General features: G+C 31.4%; 2 protein-coding genes and 1 pseudogene across 5 annotated transcripts; 2 read left to right on the forward strand and 1 right to left on the reverse strand.

The window, feature by feature from the left end:
- Positions 1 to 7,556: 7,556 nt before the first annotated feature.
- Positions 7,557 to 8,948, forward strand: LOC125866139 (endochitinase 4). The gene is made up of 3 exons (XM_049546442.1): positions 7,557 to 8,129; positions 8,201 to 8,354; positions 8,427 to 8,948. Exons 1-3 carry the CDS (start codon positions 7,682 to 7,684, stop codon positions 8,818 to 8,820), a joined length of 996 nt encoding a protein of 331 aa, XP_049402399.1. The 5' UTR covers positions 7,557 to 7,681; the 3' UTR covers positions 8,821 to 8,948.
- A 910-nt stretch (positions 8,949 to 9,858) lies between these two features.
- LOC125866138 (uncharacterized) lies at positions 9,859 to 23,560 on the reverse strand. 3 transcript variants are annotated; one of them, XR_007446463.1, is made up of 15 exons: positions 23,183 to 23,559; positions 22,983 to 23,094; positions 22,799 to 22,911; positions 22,605 to 22,727; positions 22,301 to 22,500; positions 20,158 to 20,233; positions 19,971 to 20,057; positions 19,631 to 19,711; positions 19,508 to 19,540; positions 19,337 to 19,390; positions 19,202 to 19,243; positions 19,024 to 19,102; positions 18,631 to 18,701; positions 18,132 to 18,387; positions 17,782 to 17,917 (listed from the first exon to the last, which is right to left on the reverse strand). XR_007446463.1 is itself a non-coding variant. In XM_049546441.1 (14 exons), exons 1-14 carry the CDS (start codon positions 23,351 to 23,353, stop codon positions 9,916 to 9,918), a joined length of 1,308 nt encoding a protein of 435 aa, XP_049402398.1. In that variant the 5' UTR covers positions 23,354 to 23,560; the 3' UTR covers positions 9,859 to 9,915. The 3 variants fall into 3 exon arrangements, 2 of the variants coding, with proteins under 2 accessions (XP_049402398.1, XP_049402396.1); XM_049546441.1 differs by lacking the exons at positions 17,782 to 17,917; positions 18,132 to 18,387 and adding an exon at positions 9,859 to 9,981 and having other exon boundaries at positions 23,183 to 23,560; XM_049546439.1 differs by lacking the exon at positions 17,782 to 17,917 and having other exon boundaries at positions 17,946 to 18,387.
- On the forward strand, positions 16,503 to 17,825 carry LOC125866140 (endochitinase 4-like; annotated as a pseudogene). Its single transcript, XR_007446464.1, has 3 exons — positions 16,503 to 16,950; positions 17,078 to 17,230; positions 17,309 to 17,825. The product of XR_007446464.1 is annotated as an endochitinase 4-like (transcript).
- Positions 23,561 to 24,536: the final 976 nt, after the last annotated feature.

Raw genomic sequence — 24,536 nt, forward strand, 5'->3', positions numbered from 1 at the left:
CATATTATATATTATTAATTACTATACTATAAATCACTACTAATATCCAATATATTTATCAAACTATATAAGTGGGCCCCACCACCTCCACTTAAATACTACATATTATATAGTAATTACTATACTATAAATGACTTAAATACTCCATATTATCTATTACAATAATTAACAATTATTTGACACTTTAAATTCTATCAATGCCATATAAATTAGGATAAAACACCTAACATATAATATTTAAATATATTTAAAAATAATATAAGTAATACTATACATTACATAATTAACAACTTAATTATTTAAAACTTATATAAAAAATTTAATTGACTCTCTAAATTCTATTGGTACCACATAAAATGGATTATATAATAAACATATATTGTTTGAAATTGACGAAAAAGAAACAATAAATTACAATAATTAATAAAAAAATAGTCCACTCCAAAAAATCTATTAATTAACAACATATATTGTTTGAAATTGACGAAAAAGAAACTATAAATTACAATAATTAACAAAATAAATCTCTCGACTCCAACAAATCTATCAATTAATGCCACATAAATTGGGACATGGCAAATAACATATATTATTAAAAAATTAGGTTCAAAATGTACTAAAAAATACAATAATTAACAACTTAATATATTAAAGAGACATATAAAAAAGGGTTAATATTTGAAATTCTGCATCTGCCACATAAATTAGAACAAAGAGAGTAATAAATATTATTTTCAAAATTATGTTAAAAAAAAGTACTACAAATCACAATAGCTAACAATTTAAAATATTTTTAAAATCATATAAAAATTTCAATAACTTCTCAAATTCCATAATATGACATAAATTAAAAAAAAAGTGTTATAAATCATAATAAATAGTACAATATTTAAACTACTTTAAAAGCATTATAAATTGTAATAAATAATACAACAATTTAAATTACTTAAAATTTAACGACTTAAATTTTTTTTTAAAATGTATTAAAATTTTGGTTAATTGTCAAAACTTTACATGTGCCACATAAATTGGGACATGGACAGTCACACATATTTTTTTAAAAAAATTACATTAAAAGTATTCTATCAATTAACAACATATATTGTTTGAAATTGACAAAAAAGAAACTATAAATTACAATAATTAACAAAATAAATCTCTTGACTCCAACAAATCTATCAATTAATGCCACATAAATTGGGACATGGCAAATAACATATATTATTAAAAAATTAGGTTCAAAATGTACTATAAACTACAATAATTAACAACTTAATATATTAAAGAGGCATATAAAAAATGGTTAATATTTGAAATTCTGCGTGTGCCACATAAATTAGAACAAAGAGAGTAATAAATATTATTTTCAAAATTATGTAAAAAAAATGTACTACAAATCACAATAGCTAACAATTTAAAATATTTTTAAAATCATATAAAAATTTCAATAACTTCTCAAATTCCATAATATGACATAAATTAAAAAAAAAAGTGTTATAAATCATAATAAATAGTACAATATTTCAACTACTTTAAAAGTATTATAAATTGTAATAAATAATACAATAATTTAAATTACTTAAAATTTAACGACTTAAAAATATTTTTTTAAATGTATTAAAATTTTAGTTAATTGTCAAAACTTTACATGTGCCACATAAATTGGGACATGGATAGTCACACATATTTTTTTAAAAAAATTACATTAAAAGTATTCTATCAATTAACAACATATATTGTTTGAAATTGACGAAAAAAAACTATAAATTACAATAATTAATAAAATAAATCTCTCGACTCCAACAAATCTATCAATTAATGCCACATAAATTGGGACATGGCAAATAACATATATTATTAAAAAATTAGATCCAAAATGTACTATAAAATACAATAATTAACAACTTAATATATTAAAGACACATATAAAAAATGGTTAATATTTGAAATTCTGCGTGTGCCACATAAATTAGAACAAAGAGAGTAATAAATATTATTTTCAAAATTATGTAAAAAAAAAGTACTACAAATCACAATAGCTAAAAATTTAAAATATTTTTAAAATCATATAAAAATTTCAATAACTTCTCAAATTCCATAATATGACATAAATTAAAATAAAAAAATAATATATATTGGGCCCCGTGCTGGCACGGGGTCCTATATCTAGTTTACAAATATATCCCTTATTAATTAATTAACATATCTCATAAGTTTGGTTAAGTTTCATTCAAAAAAAATAATTTTTATTTTATTTATGTTTATCAATTATTATTACTTTACATTTTATATATTATTTTATGTTTTATTTTACAGAATCAGAATTAAATGTAACAACACATTTTTGTAGGAATAAAAATATGAAGGACTTTATTTTATTTTTGTGGTGAATTTATCATATATAGTGGTTTAATTTGTGAAATGGTTTTTAAATTTATTTCTCTTGAAATTTTGAATTATATTTAAGTCATCATGTTAATATTTAATTAATTTATTTATGTATAATATTGATTGAAAATATGTATATTTTAATTTAATTAAGAAAAAATTTAATTAAAATTTTTTAATAAATATTTAAAATAGTTTCTCTCTATAAAATAATTTTAATATTAAAAGTATATTGATACTTGCCATTTTTCGTAATTTGACTCTCAAAGGAACTTTTTAAAAAGGATTAGTCAAACATGATTTGCTTATCAAAACCACTTTTCAAATGAATTGGTCAAGCACAATTTTTTTTTCAAAAGCACTTTTTAAAAAGTCATTTTAAAAAAGTGCTTTTAGAATTAAGCAGTTTTTAGCAATAATACCAAATAGGCTCTAACTTTATTTAACCTTTTATAAACAATTTAATATGATTTTAAGATGTAAAAAAAAAGAAATTAGAATATTGAAAATGTAAATATATCCTAATTACCCGTTAACATGTGGAATGGGAAGTTACCATATTAATTAAATTATGAAATACTTAATGAATTTAGATATTATTATTTTTTTGAACTTTTGATTAAGAACTTTTAGGAGTACTAAGTAAGGATAAAGTTAAAACAACTAAAATCTCATAATTTGTATTTATAGCTATTAATGACTATCATACAAATAAAAACATTCCAATTAAATTTTAAGTCGCATATAATATTAAGAAGTGGTTTATGAATTAAAGAAAATTGTCTTTCAAGCGAAAATCAATCTTCTAAAATGTAAAAGTAATAAAAATAAATGATATTTTCAATTAATTTTGTAGACATTTTGTTTCGACGTTTCTGTTATTGCATATAGTTCATAACATCTCTAATAACACCTATCTAAACAAAATAAATAATTATTTAGGGGAAAGATAGAATATCAAGAGGCAGAGGCAGAAATTATTAGTGATTAATTATTTTTTAAAAAATTGATGCACATTAAAAATCTTCCTTGGATTGATGCTAAGGAACAACTTTTCACTTCTTCTTTAGGAGTTGTTGCGCAGAGATGAGCAAACTTATGGAAAGGAATTTTCTTGTGGATTGACTCTTGTCAAAGAAATATTTAATTTATTAAACTAATTAGTTGATTTTTTTTATATAATTAAAGTAATTTGATGTGAATTATATATTATTAATTAATTAAGAATAAAAGCTACGGAGAATGAAGATGAATTTTTAAAACAAAATAATTAAAAATAATAATAAACAAAGGATCAATAAATGTTTTAGGCAAATAAAAAGGTGTTACATCACTTTTCTTTTATATATATATTATTTGCAGATGAAAGAAATACCCACAGTTTATGAGGATGTGATTTGTTTTGGGAACATGTACAAAATCAACCAAAATTCAATATGAAATTAATATAATTATTCTTGAAATTACAATAGAAAATTTAACCCATAAAAGATAATATTACTACATTTAAATCTACATTTATAATTATGTACAAACTTGTAACAAATAATAAGTGTAACAAAATTTGATATATTGTTGATAATGACTATTTTTTCAAGCTTGAATTTGGACAAATACTTTTCACCAATAAAGCCATATGCCAATTCTTCATTATTTCCTAATAACAAAAAATTGCATCAGAATAGTACGAAAAATCAATAATTGTGCCAAAATCAAAACAAAGGACAAACTTTTTTTTTTCTTTCTGAAAAAAGAGTTTCAAATGAAAAAAGAGCAAATTAACAATAATGAAAGCTATGGAAATGAAAGTAAGAATGTTATACACTTGAGATAATTTTCTTTAGTATTTATAGTAATAAAAAAAAATAGTAATATAACGTAAGAGAAGTCCAACGAATTTGAGCATAATTATAAGTAAATGAATATTAAGTACATTAATAGTGCCTAATTACATTTGTACAGTAAAGGGGTTTAAATTGGTATTAAAGTGCCTCAACGTGGGCTGCATTCATTTGGACATTTTCTAGAATCCCATATTTATAATTGGGTGTTATGAAGTTTTTATTAATAGTCCTTTAATTAATTAATAGAAGAAATCAACCAAAAATGTAATTAAAAATCAGAAAAATGGCAAAAAAATGATAATAAATATAAATCCAAAAGCTGGCCATAGAGAGGTGCCACGTCACTGTTTCTATATCTAGCTTTATATTAATATATAGATATAGATTATTTAGGAAAGCACTTAAGTTATAATTTGACCTTATTTTAATAGGTTAGTTAACATTATTTTCTAAAAGATTATCAATCACCATTTTATTATTATTGAATAGAGTTATCTGACATTATCTGTTAAATAATCTAATTGTATAAATATTTTATACATCGTTAATTCACACACCTAGCTCCTCTTTAGTTTTCTAATAATGTTTATAAATTGTTAAGTAAAGAACTATTGAGTTGAATATTGGTGGTATGTTGATACTATAAATTGGATAGATTTAGATGTGACAAGTTCAATTACTGACAATTGAGTAGGTGAATTAATTCCTACATGTCAACATTGTGTGAATTTCACATGTGAATGAATAATAATTGAGTAAAAGATATCCCAAGAATATGCCAAATCAAGTGAGCATTATATTATGGGGCTAGTCCATATACTAGTTTTCATTTACTCAAGTGTCTTTCCATTTTTCCTTTTTACACTTGAGTCATTTAATCAACACAGATACAATGTATTTCAATGAAGTCTCCATCAATGAACCTCAAATTTTTCTACAAGCATTACTTTTTCCCTTAAGAAGTTACAACTTCGAAAGTCAAATCAATGTGTATGTGGTTACAACACATTTGGTAACATAAAATTTGTGCAAATGATTTTGTGTTTTAATTCCTTGAATCATCATCTCCATGTACACTCCACAACACCTAAGTAGCTGTGACAAAAAAGTTTGTTTTCTCAGTAGTACCCGGGCTTTTTGTTCTATTGATAACTTGAACCCAACTATACTGGGACTGAGATACGACCAAGACTCCTATGGGAGACAGTAGTGGGGAATTTTCCACAAAAAGTAAATAATATTTATTATTTGAGCAACTCCCGTTGTTAAGAATAGTAATTATTGGAACCTCAATATTTTTGGGTCCAAAGAATATTATTAAGTTCATGTCGTTTGGCAATCAAGGAAATCATTTCATTGAAAGAGTTTTGAGGTTAGAAGTTGAGTTAATGTGTAACTATGAAAACCAATAATCATTAGACTCTTGTTGGTTCAAATGACACCAAAGGCATTGATAAGCATCAACAAGTGAAAAAGCACTTTTAGACGTTGATGTTAATTTTATAAATAGTTATGTGTTTGGATAAAAATATAAAAAACTAATACGAATAAGGAACTGGATTTGTTTTGATAAAAGAATTATAATAAACACTTTTTCTATTAAAATGAGTCACAGAGATGGTTATGTCTGATTTTGGTTTAATTTATGCACTTTAAATATTATCAAGCACGTAAATAAATCAAAAAATATTGATACACTATTTAAACTAGCTTATAATAATAAGATTAGTCAAACACCTTAGAGGATGAGACATGATTTGAAGTCTATGAATTTTAAACTTGTCACTAAACTCATAGCTCGTTTACCTAACTAAAATTGTAATTAAATATTATATATATATATATAATATGTTTTCTAATATAATTACAAAATCTTATTAAAAGTTACTGAATTTGTCAGAAGAATATATTAGCACTAGCTTTAAAAACCCTCTTAATACATAGAAAGCTAGCTAGATGCTCAAATGCATCATTAATAAAGTATTTAGAAGTTAGATCGCAAAGCAAAAGAGACCCTGGCTAATTTGGATACCTAAGTTGTAATACACTTTAATGAACAAATTACAATAGTATCGAGGCGGAGTTAAAATTATGAATTGAGAGTTTTAAATCAATTTTATTTGGAGGTTTACAAGTTAACATATATATATATATATTTATTTAATTTTTTAATACAAATATACGATCGTACAAAAAAGTTAGCAAACATATGAACCCACCTAGCTCCACGAATAGTACTAGCAACTGAGGATATTATATGATTGACTTGATTTTTTTTAATACAAGAGACGTGAAGGGCCTCTATAGAATTGATCAAATTTATATATTATATTAATATAATATATATGAGAGAGAATTGATCAAACCAATTATTTAAGCATCTTAGGAAAGTCATAAACTCTATATAATAGTCTGTTCCATGTTTATGACATTTTTTTAGTTTTTTCCGAGAAAATCAAATAACGTGTATTTTGATTAATATTTTGAAATATATTTTTTGTCATATTAACATAAAAATAATTGTAACTTCTAATATTTTTTATATAATTTTTTAAATAAATAAGTTTTAATTTTAAAATATTAAACTAATATAATTCAACGTTTAATAATTAACTCACGCAATAATCCTTCTTTATAATTTGTTGCGAATGAAATAGTGCCTTTTTAATATTGGATTAAATTAAAAACATATGATATTGTTGTTGCTTTCTCTAGAGACAAGCTACTTAAAAACTTTTTAATATTGGATTAAATTAATATTTTTTTAAACCATGTATATAGCTTTTGTAATTCTTTTAATAAATGGGCATCATTTTCCCTCCTTTTTAAATTAAAAAAAAATTAAATTATTTTTCTCGATTAGATCTGCTTATGCAGTGTAAAATTTATTAAAAGGAAAGCATTTGAAAAGTCTGGAAAGTTAAGAGCCGCCACTATTTTTTAATTTAATTTCCTTTCCGCCTTTCCCCTTAAAAATATATACTCTAAAAAAAATGAAACACGAATAGTAATAAAAAATAAAATAAGAAGCTAATAGCCGCCACTTATTAATTTATTCATTTTTATTTATCAAACTATTTTTCAAATAGTTTTTCACTTTTAATCAATTAAGAAAAGACAAAAATATTTCTTTATGTTATTTAATACTAGTAAACATCAATTAATAGAAATAAAATATTAAAGTAATCATGTCAATAGTTATATTTTTATGATGAATGTGTTAAGTTTAAATATGACAAATAAAAATAAATAGAACCTATATTTATTTGATCCTGATAATAGCCGCCGGTTAGTATACGTGGTGATCCGGATAAAACAGAGAACAATGAGAAATTGAGAATTGTGTCTTGTTTAGTCAACATCGGCTTTGTCACCCTCGTCCCTCTTTACCTATAAATACCTTCTACTTCACCACTTCCTTCCCATCACTCTTTACTACTTCCATTAAAATGAGACTTTCTGAATTCACAGCTCTTTCTTTGCTGTTTTCTCTCTTATTGCTAACTGCCTCGGCAGAACAATGTGGTAGGCAGGCAGGAGGTGCTCGTTGCGCCGCGGGACTCTGTTGCAGCAATTTCGGCTGGTGTGGTAACACTAATGACTATTGTGGTCCTGGCAAATGTCAAAGCCAGTGTCCTTCTGGTCCTCCGAAACCACCTATACCTGGCCCTGGTCCTTCGGGTGGAGACATAGGCGGCGTCATCTCAAATTCCATGTTTGATCAGATGCTTAAGCATCGCAACGATAATGCTTGTCAAGGAAAGAATAATTTCTATAGTTACAATGCCTTTATTAGTGCCGCAAAGTCTTTTTCTGGCTTTGGCACCACTGGAGATACTACTGCCCGTAAAAGGGAAATTGCTGCTTTCTTTGCCCAAACCTCCCATGAAACTACTGGTACGTCGATTTGAATTTGATGGATTCAACTTTTCAATTGAGATCTAATATAATTGATTATGTATATATAGGAGGATGGCCTACGGCACCAGATGGACCATACGCATGGGGTTATTGCTTCCTTAGAGAACAAGGTAGCCCGGGTGATTACTGTACACCGAGTGGCCAATGGCCTTGTGCTCCTGGAAGGAAATATTTCGGACGAGGCCCCATCCAAATTTCATAGTAAGTTACCATAATTTAATTATTTGTTATGAATTTTGTTGGGTCTAATTATGTGAATTTTGACATGTACAGCAACTACAACTATGGGCCATGTGGAAGAGCCATCGGAGCGGACCTTTTAAACAATCCTGATTTAGTAGCCACAAATTCAGTCATCTCATTCAAATCAGCTATCTGGTTCTGGATGACCCCACAATCACCAAAGCCTTCTTGCCACGATGTCATCACTGGAAGATGGAAACCATCTGGCGCTGACAGAGCAGCCAATCGCCTCCCTGGATTTGGTGTCATCACAAACATCATCAATGGTGGCCTAGAATGTGGTCATGGCAGTGACAGCAGGGTCCAGGATCGAATTGGGTTCTACAGGAGGTATTGCGGAATTCTCGGAGTTAGTCCTGGTGACAATCTTGATTGTGGCAACCAAAGGTCTTTTGGAAACGGACTCTTAGTCGATACTATGTAATGACTTCATCATCTGTTTGTTGTATTCTCTTGTTACAATGCAGGGCCTAGATATGAATAAATTTACTTATGTAATTGTGTTGTAATATGATGGAACAACGACTTATAATCGTTTTTCATTTCAATAAACAGAGACTTTGTCCACGATAGTGGATGGTTCTACTTCTACAGTTGTGACTTATGACAGGTAGTTGGTTCAATTTAAATCCAGATAAATACTGACCAGTCAATCGAGCAATCTCATTATTTAGAAAAAGGATTTAAGTTACTATGGGTTCACCTACCCACTCGACTTTTAATTACAAATAATCAAGATTTGCTATCATTGACAAAGTTCATCACATACAAATAGGGCAATTTGGTTGAATACCAAACAAATCTGACTAATCCAAATTCGTATCGAAAGAAAAATGGATTACGACACATTTTGACCTTAACAGACCTCCTACAGCTTTTAATTGCACGTATTACATGTTAATCTCAGTCATTTGATGAGACAACTTCTCTTCTAAGTTTTATGAGATTTAAGTGAATGAAAACCTTTCTAGATGATACATATTCTTTTAAAAGGAAAATTACGCGTACAAAGCAAATATATACAAGTTAATTACTTAACATAGCTATAATTTGTCTTAATTACAATTGACAACCTACTTTTAGTTATAATTACGCGGCTCAACTTTTTAGTTTTGTATAATTTGGAATTTGTATAACTTTTGTATAATTCGGAATTTGTATAATATAATTTGTATAACTTTCGTATAATTCGGAATTTGTATAATACAATTTGTATAACTGTTTACACTTCTGATGTTTGTAATTGTATAAATTTGTTATTTTGAGTTTATATAAAATTAACTAAATTATACAAATGTACCCGCGAATTATACAAACCTGCGAATTATATGAATCCGCGAATCATACAAACGAGACAGCTTAAACTATAGCTACAACCCATAAATATGCATACTATAGCTATGGAACATAATTAAATTTATTAGAGTAACTATTTGCGAAAGTTCCTCTTTTTTTAAATGAGTGGAAAGAAAGAACTTTGAACCTCAAAAATTAGGCATCCAAGGTACAGCCACCGTCTCTAATTTTGAGTATTGCATTTTTGGGACCAAACTGTATCATCATACTTGGGGATTAAAGCTATCAACTGCAAAAGATATACATGGAAAATCACTGTTAAGGTGGTGCAATTGCTTATACATCTTGTGAATCATAAGAAGACACGGAATTTGCTATTATTTACAAGTAATGCTTGAGTCATACTAGACATCCTAAGAAACTATTTCAGCAACGTGAAATATAGTTAATTAATGTGCATTTTGGCATTGATAGAAATAAGGTAACTCTTTATTTGTCTACCTATCAAAAATTCTTTAGTATAGTGCTTACCCAAGCAAGGCCGACGCAGAACAAGTTGAATCCAGGATAATTGAATGGAGCCTTCTCAGATAAAAATAGATTTACATACGAGGAAAGAAAATACAGTTAATTTGACATTCAGATCCTACAAAGCCAGTGTGCTATTGCCAGCAAATCCAGGATAATAGAAAATACTGATCCAACACATAAGTAAATTAAAATTAAGGTAGAAGATCAGCAACATCTAAATTGTTCACCTGTTCATTTGGCCCAACTAGTTTTGAAACAATGCTTTGTAACTACATTTTACAACACATGATTAGATCAAATAATCAACAGAACCAAAAAAAAGTGTTTAATCTTCCACAGCAGGTCTTGTAAGGAAGGCAATGATAGGTGTTATAGAATATAATAGGTGTAAATATTATATCTTCCATATGGCTAACTTAATTATAGGAGCAGATTCTTAGTTGATATCCTTGATTTACTTTGATTAGTTTCCTTTCATAGAAGCATATGTATTTGTATAAGTATCTTGTCTTGATGAATAAAGAGAAACAAGTCATTCTCCATATAATATAAGTTACATGGTATTAGAGCAGTTGTCTAAGCTGGGATTTTGGCTTTGCTAGAAGTCACTGTGACTTCGCTGGAAGCTATTGTGGCTTCGGGGAAGTAGTTGAGAGCTCTATCTTTCACCTTTGAATCTGGACACCATTTCTGTGTTAGAGAAATTGATTGTCTAAGTGTACTGAATCCATTTTGTAGCACCTGGGTTCGGATTGAAACTCTGAAATCTGTTGCTCGATTATCTGCCTTTCTCGAGTGAAGCTGGTGCTTCAAAATTCTGGAAATTCAAGAAGGGTGCTAAGAATCTTTGTTGGAGATCTGTTTGTGAACTCAAATCTGAAGTTTGAGTCATTCTGGAGCTGTTTCGATAAGGTTATTTTGTCGGAACTCAAAACCTTCAAACGCAGTATCAAAGAAGACGACCTGTCACCATCCTTCTATTTTTTGGGTTGTTGTCCAGAAAATATGTTGGCTTCTCAGACATTATTGCCTTTCCGGTCAACATCCCTTTCGTTTCTATTTTTTGGCCAGATTGGTCTTGGAGCGGTCAGATCTGGTTAGTCATTTTATTTTGGTGATTGTATTGTCTCTTATTTTTGGGATTATAGTCTGTTTGGGACTTGTTGGTTTCTCCACCAATTCATTTTGGTACCATGAGCGTTTTGTTGGCAATATGACTGACTGTAATCAGGGAACTCAAAGGTCTGATAAAATGATTTTGATTTCCGCAAAGGAGTTTTCTGAATTCTCTCGATATCAGAAATTATTGAAGGAATCCACTTTAGTTAATGCCTTTATTGAATCAGATAAAACATGTCTTATCACCTCTTCAAATAAATGGGTGATTGATTTAGGTGCCTCAAATCACATGACCGGTAATCCTAGCATTTTTACTAGTTTTCAGTCACACAAAGCTCCCTTTCCGGTTACTGTAGCTGATGGATCAACTTGTAACAGTGTTGGATATGGGACTGTTAAACCAACCTCCACTATTACCTTGTCATCAGTATTATAAGTCTACCAAAGTTAGCCTTCAATTTGATTTCTGTTAGCAAAGTTACCAGAGACCTTAATTGTTATATTTCGTTCTTTTCGGATCATTGTTTGTTTCGAGATCTTAAGACGAATCAGATTATTGGTAAAGGACATGTATATGACGATCTCTATATTTTGGATGAATGAGGGCCTCAGTTTGTTGCCTGCTCTAGTGTTGTGTCTCCATTTGAAGCACATTGTCGATTGGGACATCCTTCTCTACCCTTGCTAAAGAAGATTTGTCCGCAATTCCAGAATATTTCTTCATTAGAATGTGAGTCATGTCGATTTGCAAAACATCATCGCAGCTCATTAAATCCAAGGTTTAATAAGCGGGCAGAATCAGTTTTTGAGTTGGTTCATTCTAATGTTTGGGGACCATGCCTAGCCATTTCCAAAATCGGGCATAAGTATTTTATGACTTTTGTGGATGATTTTTCTCGTATGACTTGAATTTATTTCATGAAGAGTCGCTCAGAAGTGTTTACTCACTTTTGTGCCTTCTATGCTGAAGTTAAAACACAATTCAATGCTTCGGTACGTATTCTAAGGAGTGACAATGCTAAAGAATATATGTCAGAATCATTTCAATCATACATGAGACAACATGGCATTCTCCACCAGTCTTCATATGTTGATACACCCTCTTAAAATAGAGTTACTTAGAGGAAGAATAGGCATATACTTGAGATAACTCCAGCATTTTTGTTCCAAATGAGGGTTCCTAAACAGTTTTGGGCAGAAGCAGTCTCTACGACTTGTTTTCTAATTAATCATGTCATCCAGTGTTCTTGCTGGTAATGGGCCTTACAGTGTTCTTTCTGTTTCCAAACAAGTCACTATTTCCAGTAGAACCTAAGGTGTTTGGAATCACTTGTTATGTTCGAAATGTTCGACCATCTGTCACTAAGTTGGATCCAAAGGCATTGAAGTACATTTTTTTGGGCTATTCTTTTCTTTAGAAGGGGTATCGATGTTATTCTGCTGAACTTGGCAAATATTTGGTATTAACTGATGTGGTATTTTCAGAGACTACATCTTTCTTTTATGCACCTCTCATTTCTACAAGTCAGGGGAAGGAAGATGAGTGGTTAGTCTATGAGGTCGCCCGTGTTTTGACAGAAGAATCAAATATTGTCCCTCCACTGCTCATATCATCTATTGAGGATCAATCGAGTACTATACCGTCAGCTCTTGCACCATCTACGGTAGTAAGACCTCCGGTTGTACAAGTTTACTCGAGGAGGTGAGAGGCCAATGATACATGTCCTGCACCAGTCCCTTTGCCATCAGATCCTCATTCGTTTGATCTGAAGATCTTGATCTCCCTATTGCTATTCGCATAGGTACACATAGTTGCAAATCTGCCTGCTCCTTTGCTAATTTTGTTTCCTATGGTCATTTATCCTGTATTAGATCTTTGATTGTTTCTCTAGACTCTATCGTTGTTCCTAAGACAATTAAGGAAGCCTTGAGTCACACTAGATGGTATAATGCAATGCTTGAGGAGATACATGCACTAGATGAGAATCACACTTGAGACTTGGTGGATTTACCAAAAGGAAAGAAGGCAGTGGGATGCAAATAGGTATTTGCGGTCAAAGTTATTCCAGATGGCTCTGTGGCTAGACTTAAGGCTCGACTAGTGGCTAAATGATATGCTCAGACTTATTGGGTGGATTATTCAGACACATTTTCTCCAGTGGCTAAACTCACTTTTGTTCGCTTATTTATTTCCTTAGCTGCATCTAAGAATTGGTCGTTGCACCAACTAGATATCAAGAATGCATTTCTTCATGGTGATCTCCAAGAAGAAGTGTATATGGAGCAACCACCTGGATTTGTTGCTCAGGGGGAGTATGGGAAAGTTTGTCACCTTAAGAAATCCTTGTATGGTTTGGAACAAAGCCCTCGTGCTTGGTTTGGCAAATTCAGTGAAGTAGTTTAGGAATTTGGGCTGAAAATGAGCATGTGCGATCACTCAGTCTTTTATAAACAATCAACACTTGGCATTCTTCTTCTTGTGGTATATGTTGATGACATTGTTATTACAGGAAGTGATTATTCGGGGATCTCTTCACTCAAGTCATTCTTGCATACTAAATTCCACACAAAAGATTTGGGACAACTAAAATATTTTTTGGGAGTAGAAGTAACTAGAAGCAAGAAGGGAATCTTTCTATCTCAGAGAAAGTATATCCTTGACCTACTTGTGGAAACTGGAAAGTTCGCAGCCAAACCTTGTAGTACTCCAATGGTCCCTAATGTGCATTTGACCCGAGATGATGACAACCCCTTTGATGATCCAGAGAGATATAGGAGGTTAGTAGGGAAACTAAACTATCTCATTGTAACTCGTCCAGATATTGCTTTTGTAGCGAGTGTTGTTAGCCAATTCATGTCTGCACCTACAGTCAAACATTGGGATGCCTTGGAACAGATCTTATACTACTTGAAAAGATCCCATCCCCTGGACTTGGCATTTTAAATGGTAACCACACACATACTCGCATTGAGTGCTTTGTTGATGTTGATTGGGCTGGATGTAAAACCAATAGACGATATACTACTGGTTATTGTGTCTTTGTTGGTGGTAATTTGGTGTCGTGGAGAAGTAAGAAACAAAGTGTTGTATTCCGATCCAGTGCAGAATATAAGTATAGAGCTATGGCGTAGTCCACATGTGAGATCATGTGGATACATCACATATTGACAGAAATTGGAATGAGACATTCTACACCAGCAAAACTCTGGTGTGATAATCACGCTGCTCTTCATATTGCCTCAAATCATGTGTATCACGAAAGAACAAAGCATATCGAGGTAGATTGTCATTTTATTCGTGAGAAGATCCAAGATAACTTGATTTACACCGTTTATGTAAAGACAGGAGAACAACTAGCTGATTTGTTCACAAAGGAGTTAAATGGAGCTCATGTTAATTATCTTTGTGACAAGCTGGGCATGATCAACATCTATGCTCCAGCTTGAGGGAAAGTGTTATAGAATATAATCGGTGTAAATATTATACCTTCCATATATAGCTAACTTAATTATAGGAGCAGATTCTTAGTTGATATCCTTGATTTACTTTGATTAGTTTCCTTTCATAGAAGCATATGTATTTGTATAAGACTATAAGTATCTTGTCTTGATGAATAAAGAGAAACAAGTCATTCTCCATATAATATAAGTTACAATAGGCAACAAATTAGCAACATAAGGAACCTGAGACGACGAACATGAAATGTATTTGGGAAATAAAAACATCAAATATCTTGAAATTTGACATATACTAATGAAAAATCAGACATTGTGTTCAAGTGTTTGAAAGATTAAACTTACCCATACTGCCCATGCAATGCTAACAATCAGCATCTGTAGAATAATAAGAACTTACTCAGTAAGTTATTACAAGTGCATACAGAAAATAGAAAAATAGAGAAGTTTGAAGAAGCACATACACTTATAAATCCAGCGATGCAGGATAAGGAGAGAATTGCCTCCTCTCCAGTAATAGGAGCCAATCGAGGCATCAAGAATAACTGCACCAAAATTTGACAAGAGGTATCACTTGGAGCAGTACTAAACGATAACAACATATCCAGTGTGATTTCACAAGTACTGAGGTAAGGGAAAGGAGGGGTGTACGTAGAGGTTATCACTATCTTGTGTGAGATAGAGAGGTTGTTTCCAATAGACCCTCAGCTCAAGAAAAAATGTATTCAAAACCATGTTTGACAGTAAAAACAGACTACATGATAATCATCAACAAGATATGGTTTCTGCTCAACAACACCATTTGTCAATAATCGATCACTTGATATATATATATATATATAAGTTAGACTATTATTTGGTATTGATATTTATATATTTGGATGATACAACAGTAGCTCATTTATTGGATTAAAATATCATGGTTTAGCTTACTTTGCATTTGCTTATGGTTTGATAATACTAGTTCATAACCAATTTGTTTTCTTTCCATCATAGATGTAAAATCCTGGTTGGAACTACCTTTAAAACTGATCAGACTTGGAGAAAAGCTCTCAACACCTCTTTTCATTTTCTTATAATTTTTTATTATTTTGAATGATTTGATTCCCCAGTCATGTTCATATACCTTTAACTGGTCAACACTTGATATATATATATAAGTTAGACTATTATTTGGTATTGATATTTATGTATTTGGTTGCATTTTGTTGTGCAAACAACAGAATTTAAGGCCTAAACTATGTTGGCAGGTAAAAATTGGCTGAAGCCCATAAATGCAGGGAAGCTAAAGGGCAGAGAGTGAATTTTGGGGACTCAAAAGTCCAAATGCAGCAGAATAAGAAATGAGCTGAGATCCAACTACTTTTAAAATAGATTTTCACTTTTAATCTTTAAGAAAAGACTAAAAAAAACAAAAAATTCTTCATGTTATTTTATACTAGTAAACACCAATTAATAGAAATAAACTATTTCCATGATAGATGTGTCAAAATTCAAATATAACAAGTAAAAGTGAACGAACGGGGTATTTCTTTAATCTAGATAACAGCCGCTGCTTAGCAGAGGTGGCCCCAATAAAACAGATATTAATGAGAAATTGAGAATTGTCTTGTTTAGTCAACATCTGCTTTGTCACCCTCCTTACCTATAATTACCTTCTACTTCACCACTCTCTTCCCATCACTTGTTACTACTTCTATTATAATGAGGCTTTCTGAATTCATGGCTTCTTCTTTAATCTTTTTACTCTTATTGTTAACTGTCTCGGCTGAACAATGTGGTAGGCAGGCAGGAGGTGGAGGTGCGCGTTGTGCTGCGGGACTCTGTTGCAGTAATTTTGGCTGGTGTGGTTACACTGATGCCCATTGTGCTCCCAGCAATTGCCAGAGCCAGTGTCCTTCTCCGAAACCACCTACACCTGGCCCCGGTCCTCCTGTTGGAGACATAGGCGCCGTCATCTCACATTCCATGTTTGATCAGATGCTTAAGCATCGCAACGAAAATTCTTGCCAAGGAAAGAATAATTTCTATAGTTACAATGCATTCATCAATGCTGCCAGGTCTTTTCGTGGCTTTGACACTACTGGTTATACCACCACCCGAAAAAGGGAAATCGCTGCTTTCTTTGCCCAAACCTCCCATGAAACTACTGGTACATCGATTTGAAGTTGATGGATTCAACATTTAAGATTGAAGAATTATAATTTCATAATTATGAATCTAAAAATAATATTTGTTGAAATTTTAGTACTAATAATTGATTATGTACCAATTGATAGGAGGATGGCCTTCAGCACCAGATGGACCATACGCATGGGGTTACTGTTTCCTTAGAGAACTAGGTAGCCGGGCACCTACTGTAGACCAAGTGGTCAATGGCCTTGTGCTCGTGGAAGGAAATATTTCGGACGAGGCCCCATCCAAATTTCATAGTAAGTTACCATAATTTAATTATTTGTTATGAATTTTGTTGGGTCTACTTACATGAATTTTGACATTAATTAACACAGCAACTACAACTATGGGCCATGTGGAAGAGCCATTGGAGTGGACCTTTTAAACAACCCTGATTTAGTAGCCACAGATCCAGTTATCTCATTCAAATCAGCTATCTGGTTCTGGATGACCCCTCAATCACCAAAGCCTTCTTGCCACAATGTCATCACCGGAAGATGGCAACCATCTGGTGCTGACAGAGCAGCCAATCGCCTCCCTGGATTCGGTGTCATCACAAACATCATCAATGGTGGCCTAGAATGTGGTCGTGGCAGTGACAGCAGGGTCCAGAATCGAATTGGGTTCTACAGGAGATATTGCAAAATTCTTGGAGTTAGCCCAGGCTACAATCTTGATTGTGGCAACCAAAGGTCTTTTGGAAATGGACTCTTAGTCGATTCTATGTAACAACTTTACCATCTGTTTGTTGTAGTCTCTTGCATCAACGCAGGACCCAGCTATGAATAAATTTACTTATGTAATTGTGTTGTAATCGTTTTTCATTTTAATAAACAAAGACTTTGTCCACGACAGTGGATAGTTCTACTTCTACAGCTGTGACTTGTGACAGGTAGCTGGTTCAATTCGAAACCAGATAAATATTGACTAGTCAATCGAGCCATCTCATTATTTAGAAAAGGATTTAAGTTATTATGGGTTCACTTACCCACTCGGATTTTAATTACAAATAATCAAGATTTGCTATCATTGATGAAGTTCATCACATACAAATCGGGCAAGTTGGTTGAATACCAAAACAAACATGCCCAAGGCCCGACTAATCCAAATTCGTCTTGAAAGAAAAATGCATTATGACATGTTTTGTCTTTAACAAACCTCCTACAGCTTGTAATTGCACGTATTACTCGTTAATCTCAGTCATTTGATGAGACAACTTCTCTTCTAAGTTTTATGAGATTTAAGTGAATGAAAACCTTCCTAGATGATACATATTTTTTTAAAATTAGTTGAAAGAACGAAGAACTTAGAACCTCAAAAATTAGGCATCCGAGCCACAGCCACCGTCTCTGATTTTGAGTACTGAATTTTTGGGACCAAACTGTATCATCATACTAGGGATTAAAGCTATCAACTGCAAAAGATATACATGGAAAATCACTGTTAAGGTGGTGCAATTGCTTCATCATATACTAAAGTACATCTTGTGAATCATAAGAAAACACGGAATTTGGGTATTATTTGAGTCATACTAGACATCCTAAGAAACTATTTTAGCAATGTGAAATATAGTTAATTAATGTGTATTTTGGCATTGATAGAAATAAGGTAACTCTTCATTTGTCTATCTATCAAAAATCTTTAGTATAGTGCTTACCCAAGCAAGGCCGACGCAGAACAAGTTGAATCCAGGATAATTGAATGGAGCCTTCTCAGATAAAAATAGATCTGCATACAAGGAAATACAATATATTTAATTTGACATTCAGATCCTACAAAGCCAGTGTACTATTGCCGACAAATCCAGGATTTTCACTAAGAGGGTTCGAGAAATAAAAAAAATGTACTATTTGAGATTTGAATTTGGAACCTCAAAGTAAATTTTGAATCCCGTCAACCGCTAAGCCAACACCTAATCTTATGTTCAAGATGTTTAAAATCTATATATTTGTACAGAATGTTTTTTAAAAATACCTTACATATACCGTGTAATTATTTTTGCCGAGCCACACAACTTTGACCATGAAAAATATTTGAAGGTTCAACTTACCTGTTAGAGGAGTATATATTAATGGAGAAAGAATATTGCCAAATGAGCTTATGCCTGCAATGCACCCTTGAGCAATTCCCTATCACATTAAAGAGAATTAATGTAATAGAAAATACTGATCCAACACATAAGTAAATCAAAATTAAGGTAGAAGATCAGCAACATCTAAATTGTTCACCTGTTCATTTGGCCCAACTTGTTTTGAAACAATGCTTTGTAACTACATTTTATAAACACTATCAGATCAAATAATCAACAGAACTAAAAAAAAAGTGTTAATTCTTCCTAGAAGTATATAACAAAGAAAACTCACAGCAGGTCTTGTAAGGAAGGCAATGATAGGCAACAAATTAGCAACATAAGGAACCTGAGACGATGAACATGAAATGTATTTGGGAAATAAAAACATCAAATATCTTGAAATTTGAAATATACTATTGAAAAAACAGACAATGTGTTTAGCTGTTTGAAAGATTAAACTTACCCATACTGCCCATGCAATGCTAACAATTAGCATCTGTAGAATAATAAGAACTTTCTCAATAAGTTATTATAAGTGCATACAGAAAATAGAAAAATAGAGAAGTTTGAAGAAGCATATACATACACTTATAAATCCAGCGATGCAGGATAAGGAGAGAATTGCCTCCTCTCCTGTAATAGGAGCCAACCGAGGCATCAAGAATAACTGCACCAAAATTTAACAAGAGGTATCACTTGGAACAGTACTAAACGATAACAACATACCCAATGTAGATAGAGAGGTTGTTTCTGATTGACCCTCAGCTCAAAGAAAAAATGTATTCGAAACCATGTTTGACAACCAGAGTAAAAACAGACTACATAGTAATTATGAGCTGAGATCTAATCTGAGATCTAACAGACTGAGAATGTGCCCACTTAATCCAGCTATACTCTGTAAAGAGAAGTTAGACTTGAAAACAAACCTGGCCAATTGCTGCTCCAGTGTAGCCAATAAGCATTAAAACAGCAAAGTTATCTTTGTTGTATTGAAGTCGAGCTTTTAAGAAGTACTACAAAATATATAGTGAAACAATAAAATTTTAGAAGCTATGAGATAATCATGACTTATACTTGCAATTGACACTTGAAGGGAGCTATAGAGTTGTGTACCAAATATGGAGTTTGTTGTCCACCTTCTCCTAGACCATTCAAGAAAGCAACCACTGTTGCTAGCGAAAGCGTCACGCTGCACCAAAAAAAGAAAAAAAAAGGACGATATGATTGGAACTTGTACTTTAGTATGTTCTAATTTAAAGACATAGTTTGAATTTCGAAAGTCAAACAGTTTAATTTTGATCGTAAACTTGATGTTTTGGAGCTTCAACCCAACACTATTTTAGTGTGTGAACAGTGTCACATCAAACCCAACACCATTTTAGTGTTTGAATAAATTTCGTGTGGTATTATTCATCAACACTAAATCATTTTTTTAACGGAAAAGGGTCAAAATTGCCCTTGAACTATGCAAAATAGATCACTTATACCCTTCGTTACATTTTGGGATAAAAAATTCCTCCGCCGTTATCTCAAGAGACCACAAATACCCTCAAGAGTTAACACTCCAAATTTTTAGTGACGAGGCAATTCAAGTGGGACTAATCCCTGTTGACCATATCATATGTGATTCCAAACGATATCACATCTAATATGCTTTGGAATCACATCTGATATGGTCAACAATCCCTCCACCTAAGGGTTGCCAACTAGGATTCACTACAAAAGAACTAGACCTTAAGCATCGACACAAGTCGCCACAAAAGCCCAGAATATCGTCACTAAAGGTTTTAACTGATTTTTAAATTTTAACATTAAATTCTAATTTTGTGTTTTTTTCTTCATTGTTTTTAAAAAATCACAAATGATATCAATCAAGGAGGAGTTTGAAGACACTATATGTTTTATTTTTATGTCATATGTAAATGCATAAAATGTACAATGATGCATTATGTAGTAGGAGATTTGAATCGAGAAGTAATTTTGATGATTTTCGTAATAATATTGGATGTTTTTAATATTGATAGTGCATGTTATTTATTTTAGAAAATTAGGTTGCTACTGAAAATTAATTATCATATTTTTTTGTTGAAAAAATATGTTATACTAGGGAATGGTTGTTGCAGCCTTAGCTGCCACTAAAAATCACTCATAACTTTTAGTGGCAATATTTTGGGATGTTGTGGCGACTTGTATCGCCGCTAAAGGTTTAGTTCTTTTGTAGTGAATCAAGATGACAATGCTTAGGTGAAGGGATTAGTCCCATGTGGCTTGCCACGTCACTAAAAATTTGGATAGTTAACTCTTGAGGGTATTTGTGGTCTCTTGGGATAACGGCGAGGGTATTTTTTATCCCAAAATATAATAGAGGGTATAAGTGGTCTATTTCACATAGTTTAGGGGTATTTTAAAATGTTATTATTATTTTCACTATATAAATTTTTAATATGTTATTATTATTTTCACCATATAAATTTTTAATTTAACATTTTATAAATTGCATATTTTAATTAAATTCTTGATATACTTAATTATTTTTTGTGTAATATTTTTATAATACATTTTAAATATAAAATTCTAGTTAATTTTACTATAAACTATAAGTGTATAAAATACAATTATAACCTACACAAAAATAAAAAAAATACAAATATAAGGACAAAGATGCTCATTTTTTTTAACTTCGTAATGCATTAATAGAGTATTTTTGGAAGCAACATACTAATCTTGAACGTTGAATATTTATATAGAAATTAAAGCAAACGTTACAATTATGTAATGTTTATTTAATTGTATTTCTTTGATTTCACTTTTATTTGTATTATTCATTATTATGTATAATATTTGCTAGCAATTTATATTATTTAAAAAGTTGTGGTTTAAAATATTTTTATATTAAATGATTACATTGGAAAAGAATATGAATTATAAGGTGAATATGAGGGAAAAAAAAGAATTTGTTCTATGAAATAAGATAATATAAATGAAAATAATAATAATATAATATTAAAAAAAGAATAATATAAAGAGAATATTCTTTTTAGTATAAAATTTGGTGTAGTGAATTGGAGTTGGTTTTACACTTTACATTAAAATAATATCAACTATATTTTAGCTAAAATTTGATGTTATGGATGGGATACTTTTTCATATAATTTCAACGGACATACTGGTCCCATAAGAAAATGGAAAATAGTAATCAATCGTTAGCAATAATTATTGTCAATCAACAATCTTTTATGAGAAATTGAAATCTTACCTACTCTTCAGCAAGCAGAAAATATCCTTGAGTGGTAACACTTCCTTAAAGCTCTGTGACACACTTTTTGATTGAGAACATTCTTCACCATTATCGACCAATATAGGTTGATTTAGTGGTTCACTGTCAATACGGCCGCTCGTCTCCTTTACAAATATTCTCATGTAAATTGTTGCAACCATTGAAGAAATGGCAGCTATCTTCGTTACACAATGAAAACAACGAACACAGCTAAGCAAAATGAATTGTAACAAGTAAAAATGAAAATGATTGCGAGGAAGTAAATTAGAGAGAAAAAGGGAACCAGAAAGATCTGTGCAGTGCAGAGGAAGCGCGCAGCCATGGTACCCAAAAGAGATGCAGCAGAGCCTATGCCGGCAACAAATCCAATTGCAGAAACACGTTTTTCTTCTGATATATTAGCTGCCTAGAAAAGTATGCATTAGAAAAAACAAAAAGGAAATTGTATTATGAATTTGAATTAGGCTCAATAGTTACCGCATAAGCAATGGAGAGGCACTCAATTCCACTGTCACTGACCATACCAGTGAAGGTTTTTACAGCATAATACACGTAGAAGTAGTTTGTTGATCTGCCGATTGCCAATATTACTGCAAAACTTTTTGTTACTTGCGGTCCGATTTGGGCGTTTTCGATTTAGTGACTAGAAAACAATTTTTACCTGACGGAATAATGGAGGCAGCTACCGGAACTGTAAGCAAAGCTTTTCTTCCGTATATATCAGATAGATGTCCAAGCAATGGCAACATCATCATTGATCCCAGCCCTAAGATCTGAAATTAGCAGACGCAAACTGGAAATCAGATAATGCATATCTACTGTTTGTCAAAATGATTCACAAGTTAGATCTGGATTACACACTGCTTGCTGAAAACCAGAGAGATAAATGGCAAGTGAGCATTCGTCTTGAGAAGGGCAGAGTGCGCCAACTGTGATATCAGTTATGGCAGGAGGAATCACATTCAACGCAAAATTTGCAAGAAATACAGTAACAAATAGGTGCTTCAAGTCGCTCAATTTATCCATCTTCATTGTTCCTGCTTTCCTTTGAAAAACCAAATACAATGGTTTCAAAATCAATCAGTCTTTTGAATTTACACTGCGCAATGATTTCCAAAGAAAGCAGACCATAGTTCCTGTTTTAAAATCAGTTGTATTTCAAATCAGGTTGGCCGCAGCCCCGCAGGGAGGAAGGGTGAGTGTGCTTACTAGTTCAGCTGAAATAAATAATTTTGAGTGAAAACTCTATTTTTGTCTTAAAAGAATCTATAAAACTTAAAGGATTATTGTTATAGAATTTAGTAATTTAAAAAATTAAAATATAAAATGCATAAACTTTAAATTTTGATTCCGCTCGAATCAGAGCACTCACGTGAAAAAAAATGTTAAGTGCCAGTGTGCCACTAGAGTCAGCGCATGCATACAAAACGTCTAAATTATTTTATATTATTTCTGAATTTTAATTAAACATGATTTTGAAAATAGAAAACTATGTCCTGAAAAGTGATTTTTTTGGCTTGTACTGGTAACCAGCGGCACAAGGGCAATCTAGATTCCTTGTATGTGCATTGTTAATTAAATTTTAATTTTCATCGTTTCTCAAAATCAATATAAATATATATACATAATTTTTTTTCAAAATTAACGTGTGCACGTGCAACCCTATATATATGATCTGCCTCTACCTATAAAAAGTTTCTTTGTTTTCAGACTCAAATCTAAAATTTCTAATTAAATCATTCCATCTTTGTTTATTTTAATAATTGTTTTCTTGCTACAAATATTCTCACACTTGTATATAGTGAGTAGACAATTTTTTATTGCATTTTTTTAGTGTATTTCTGGTGCTAGTGTATCATGCACTCGTAGGGGAGCCCACGTTGTCCCAAGGAAAATTTTGGTTCACCCATCCACTTGGCTCAAGATATTGTTATATACTAATAGAAAGAAAATAAAATATAATATATATATATATATATATATATATATAAATTAAAATTGAGAAAAAAAGATACAAGTAGACAATTTGAGGAATGAAATAACTCTTCTATAATGTAGTTTATCCTTTCTAAAACATAGCAATAACATCTTTACAAAGTATAATAATTAAGGTAAAACTACAAAAAATTAAGAAGAAATGTGTAATTAATAGTCTTGATATTGTTTTCTTAATTAAGGAATGAACCCGGCTTGTAATAAGGTTAAACTAAAAAGA

The sequence above is a fragment of the Solanum stenotomum genome, chromosome 5, assembly GCF_019186545.1.
Source record: "Solanum stenotomum isolate F172 chromosome 5, ASM1918654v1, whole genome shotgun sequence".
NCBI lineage: Eukaryota > Viridiplantae > Streptophyta > Magnoliopsida > Solanales > Solanaceae > Solanum > Solanum stenotomum.